At 42.6% G+C, this 5,525-nt stretch overlaps 1 protein-coding gene across 1 annotated transcript; it reads left to right on the top strand.

Moving 5' to 3' along the window:
* Positions 1–2,729: 2,729 nt before the first annotated feature.
* LOC114734552 (uncharacterized) lies at positions 2,730–3,584 on the top strand. The gene has a single exon (XM_028922165.1). The coding sequence runs from the start codon at positions 2,730–2,732 to the stop codon at positions 3,582–3,584; it is 855 nt and encodes a 284-aa protein (XP_028777998.1).
* The last annotated feature ends 1,941 nt before the right edge of the window (positions 3,585–5,525 follow it).

The raw sequence follows: 5,525 nt of genomic DNA on the forward strand, positions 1-5,525 counted from the left end.
TCTTCACGTCCAAGTGCACCCATTAGTAGCAAAGCTAATATGATGGACATTCACCAATATTAGTCCATTCATTGAGCAATGTATCCTACATGCATGAAGTTCATGAATCAACATTATAATGTTGAATGAATAAAGGATAAAAGACATTATGAATGGGAACAAATACATGTATGCTCCACATGATACTCCTATATACCTCTCAAAGATCATTGAATCACGGCTAACGTTAATAATACGTACATGTTGTTTGAAGTTGGAGCTGGGATTTCCCTCACCACTATCACATCTGATATTCCAGATATCGACTAAGCATGAGGATTAAGGGCATTTATGGGTTAAGTAAAATTTTACAATTCAAGTTAAGGTAAAGTATGTGAGAACAGTCCGGTTGGGGCAAAAGCATAATTTTAAAAAGGTATGGAACGAAAAGAATAATTATAAAAAAGTTCCATAAATTCAAGAAAAATAGGAAAAATATTTCTGGTATTTTTAGGGGTAGAAAGGGGTATCAAAGGTGAAACTACCTCAAAAACAATTTATTGGAATAAAAAAACCTATTTTTTTGGCTAATTAAGTGTATTAAATCAAAATGGAAAAACTCAAAAATATGCATTGAGCCCAAATAATTTGAGAAACGCGGGAAATAACTACTTGAGGATTGGAAGGAATTTCTGGATGAATTACATTAGTTTTATTGTCTAGGATTTGCCCAAAAGAATTAAAAATAACTATTAGAAAATGCTTTGAGTTTAAAGGAAACTGAATTAAATTAAAGGCTCCCAAGAGATGAGAGAGAGAGGGAACCCGACGCCGTCACTGGAGGAGAAGGACCCCCTCAAGCGAAGCCGGAAGAAGGTTCGAGCGGATGTAGTTGAGTTTATGTGTGGACAAAAGCTGGTTCCTCGTGATGAGGAATGGATGCATGACGAGACCTTGGAGGAGGCTGAGGAGAACAACCAGGGGGGAAGGCTCGGAGACTTCAAGTTTGAAGTGGAAATCATTTAAACATGCGGTTATGAATGAGAATGAAGACAGCGAAGTAGAGGAAGATTGGTGGAGCGAAGGTCGGTGGAAGGAAAGAATCTCTGTTGCAATGACAGAAAGGGGTCCAAACGTTATTATACCCCCTGAGGAGAAGTAGAGGCTTGCGAAACGATGGAAGAATGCTTTAATCGTGAAGTTAATAGGTAGAATGGTGAACCCTGATTATCTCGAAACTAAGGTGAAGTAGTTGTGGGCGAAACAAGGAGAGGTGGAAACGATAGATGTAGGCTCGGGTTTTTTCGTCGTGCAATTCACAAAAACACCGGACTATGATCTGGCCTTGACTGGGGGGCCTTGGTTACTCTATGACCACTATCTAGCGGTGCAACCTTGGAAGCAAGATTTTGAGCCAGAAGAGGAACGGATTACAAAGGTTGCTGCATGGATCAGGATTGACAAGCTATCATTAGATTACTATGATCAAGGTATATTGCATGTCTTAGGATCTCAGGTGGGAAAAGTGCTCAAGATGGATATGACTACGCTTAAGCGAAAGAAAGGTCGATTTGCACGGTTGTGTGTGGAATTGGATTTGAGTGCACTGCTTCGGTCATTAATCCTTATAAATGGCAAGGCAAAGAGGGTGCAGTATGAAGGTATCCATCTGATTTGCTTTTGATGCGGACGGTATGGGCATGATGAAGACCATTGCCCCTATAAACAACAGAACGTCACAAATGTGCAAAGCCAATGCTCAGGGGGGAGACGGCCGAGGAGTTGGCGAAGAAGGATGGGGGTTGGGGTGCCATGGAGGAAGGTCAGCAGGGCGAAAACCTATCAGAAGAGGTGGCAGGAAAAATCTATGACAATTAGATGGTGGTGCAGCGGCCGCGACGGCCGACGCGGTTCGCTCATCGGACGGTAACCCTTAATGAAGGTAGGTGGGATTCTAGGCTGCAAGGAGGGAGTGGTTCTCGCTTCCAGGCATTGAATGTGGAGCATAATAAGGGAGTTAATGGTGGATCCCAACAAGTTAGCGAGAAAAGTCCGCTCGGGAATATTTCGAATCTAGTTCCTAATATACCATTTCAAAGACAGGGCTTAGAAAATAAAGGGAAGATGAGTAGGCCAATGAGAAAGTCTATGGGAAACGGGATTAAAGCTAAAGAAGTGAATAACAAGGGAGAACGCACTAATGGTAGGTCCAAGTCTCAGGAAGTGGAGTCGAGTGACATATTTACCCTCATGCGGGCAAAGGAGAGGTTGGGCTTGGAGAACGAAGTTGAGAGGGAGGGAGAGAAAGAGAATGGAATGGACCAACCTATAAGAAAAATAATAGAAGGGGAGTCTAGTGAATCAAGAAACGGAAACACTCAGACCCCAAAACCTGTCGGCACCGTAATGGTAGAAGACATAGAAACAGCGGGGAACCCGATAGATCCTGGTGCAATGCAGGCGGGGAATTTCTTCGTTCACTCGAATCCGTTGTCGGCTGACCAAAGTGGTATACTATGATGGACCTGGGTCATACCTAGGATGAGACTTTGCAGTAGTCGGGCTCTTTTTCTTTCCTTATGCTGTTTGTTATGATGAATACCAATATTATAGTGTGGAATTCGAGAGGTGTTGGAGGGAAGGCCTTTCCGAGGCTCCTCAATGAATTGCGCAGGAAGTATGATGCGAAGTTTATAGCTATACTAGAACCAAGGTAGGGGAGAGCAAAAGCAGAGTCTCTGGCACGTCAAATGGGTTTACTTAAGCTGGAAGTGGTAGATACAACGGGATTTAGTGGAGGGATATGGTGTTTTTGGGACAAAGAGGTAGATTTTATAGTGACCCAGAAGTTGTCACAAGTGTTACATGGCTCGTTCAATATAGGCAAAACAAGTGCTTGGGATCTTTCTATAGTCTATGGTCACCCGAATAGGATTAAGCGGCGCTCCCTTTGGGAAGAACTTCAGCACATATATGCTACTGGTGTTGGAAAATGGTGTGTGGCTGGAGATTTCAATGCCACGTTGCGGGGCAATGAACGAGTACCTATGAACAAAGGCCTGAATGGTGCTGACAAATCCTTTGTTGATTGGGTTCGAGGTTGTTATTTGAATGAAGTTGATTTCCAAGGTCCACGTTTCACGTGGAGCAGGGGGAATTCGTACAGCAGAATAGATCGCGTTCTTGCTAACTCTGAGTGGTTCGAGACCTTTACTGACGCCTCGATCTTGCACCTGCCCAAATTAAAATCTGACCACTGCCCTCTACTGGTAAAAGTGAACAGACAACGCAGAAGTAGGAGCAAGACAAACCACTTTCGCTTCTTTGCCCCTTGGGTTACCCATGAGGGCTTTAATGATGTTGTGAGAAATGCCTGGAGAAGCTCCAATAGCTGGGAAGCTAACATGGGAAACTGCAAAGAAGACGTGCTGGAGTGGAATCGCTCAGTGTTCGGAAATATTAATAGAAGGAAGGCAAAGTTACTAGCGAAACTAGATCGGCTAAATAAGCAAGATGCTAGAAGCACCCTTTTGGAGCGAAAACGGCAGGAAACTTGGGAGGATTTGGAAAGATGTCTAATTCAGGAAGAGATTATGTGGCTTTAGCGTTCAAGGTGCAACTGGTATGTCAATGGCGACAAGAATACACGATATTTCCATACAGTCACTAATTATCGACGACGTAAAAAAACAATTGAGGCGCTGCAAGACGAGAATGGAAATTGGAGCTATGATCCAGACTTACTGAAGAGAGCAGGAACCAGATTCTTTCAGGAGTTGTACCATGGTGAGGCTACGTACTCTAATTCTGTTAACTTGGGGAGATGCTTTCCTACTGTTTAGACTAGTTGCTTGGAAATGCTAGATTCAAATATTACTAGACAGGAAGTCAAACTAGCGGTGTTTAGTATGGGGGCGTTGAAGGCTCCAGGACCAAACGGATTGAATCCGCTTTTTTTCCAAAGTCAATGGGAAGTGGTAGGGAATACAGTTGTAGACATGGTTCGCGATATTTTTTCCAACCCGACAGAAGTGAAGAGAATAAACAACACGAATATCACTATTATTCCTAAAGTGGATTCTCCACAGACGTTTAAGGACTTCTGGCCAATCAGCCTGTGTAATGTGGTGTATAAAGTGATTACTAAGATTCTTGCTAACAAACTAAAGAGAATTATGCCTAAAATTATAGCCCCAAACTAGTGTAGTTTCGTACCCGGACAGTAAAGTTCTGATAATATTATCTTGGCACAGGAAGTTATTCACTCTATGAGGAATTTGAAGCGGAAGAAAGGATTTATGGCGTTGAAAATTGACCTAGAGAAAGCTTATGATAGGATTCACTGGGACTTTGTGATCCAATGCTTGAGAGAGCTAAAGATCCCAGACAGATTTTTGAACCTCGTCTACCATTGTATTACTTCAGCTGAAATGCAGATTATTTGGAATGGGTCTAGGGGGTATTCATTTACTCCAAGCCGCGGAATTAGACAAGGTGACCCCTTATCACCATATATTTTTGTACTAGTGATGGAGAAACTCGCTCACCTGATCCAAACCGAAGTGGAACTCGGCAACTGGCTCCCTTTTAAACTGAATAAAAATGGCACAGAAATCTCTCATTTGTTTTTTGCAGACGATTTAATACTTTTTACGGAGGCAAGCATGGAGCAAGCTGGGGTTATTAAAGCCTGCTTAGATGACTTCTGCTCGGCAACAGGAGAAAAAGTAAATGAGGCTAAGTCAAGGATTTTCTTTTCATCAAACGTGAACCACACGCGAAGGAATGAGATTAGTGGATTTCTCGGCTTTACCCCCATTGCAGATTTGGGGAAGTACTTGGGGGTCCCCTTACATCACCAACGGGTCACTAAACAGATGTATCAATACGTGTTAAACAAAATGGATAACAGATTGTCAAGCTGGAAGGCGAACGCTTTATCGATGGCAGCTAGGCATACTTTGGTGTCTTCAGTAGTGGCGGCAATTTCGTCATACACCATGCAATCAATGATGATGCCTGCTGGTGTTTTAGACGAAATTGACAAACGAGCTACGAATTTCCTCTAGGGCAGTACAGGTTTGGTGAAAAAAATTCATCTGGTCGCGTGGTGTAAAAACCCTCTACCTCAAGACATTTTAACCCATCATAAAACCTCTACTATGGTAGAAAAGGAGAGCTGTTAAAACGAGCTACCATAGTAGAAGGAAAATTTCATATTTTTAGAAATTGACTTTCAAGCTCGGGTCAACCCGTAAGACGTTGCATGCAACTAAAATAATCCATTCATATACATCTACTGGGCCTCCGAGCCTCCGGCCTGGGTAACAACAAACATCACATCAGCCCATCTAGATGATTCCCAACCAAATAATCCAGAGTTCATAAAACACTAGCAATGGCCTCCGGCCAACCAAAATAAGGAGATACATTCTCTCCAGTTTACAACAAGGCCGGGTAATCAAATATATCAAAAAGTAGTCCTAACTGTGGCAATATATACTAGTCATACATATACAAATGCTAGAGGCCTAAAGCTAACCAAG

This window comes from Neltuma alba, unplaced genomic scaffold (assembly GCF_004799145.2).
Source record: "Neltuma alba isolate B1F8T4 unplaced genomic scaffold, ASM479914v2 tig00013110_pilon, whole genome shotgun sequence".
NCBI classification, from domain to species: Eukaryota; Viridiplantae; Streptophyta; class Magnoliopsida; order Fabales; family Fabaceae; genus Neltuma; species Neltuma alba.

Coding starts and splice junctions, on each gene's coding strand:
- LOC114734552 (XM_028922165.1), top strand. CDS start 2,730: ATGGGTTTACTTAAGCTGGAAGTGGTAGATACAACGGGATTTAGTGGA.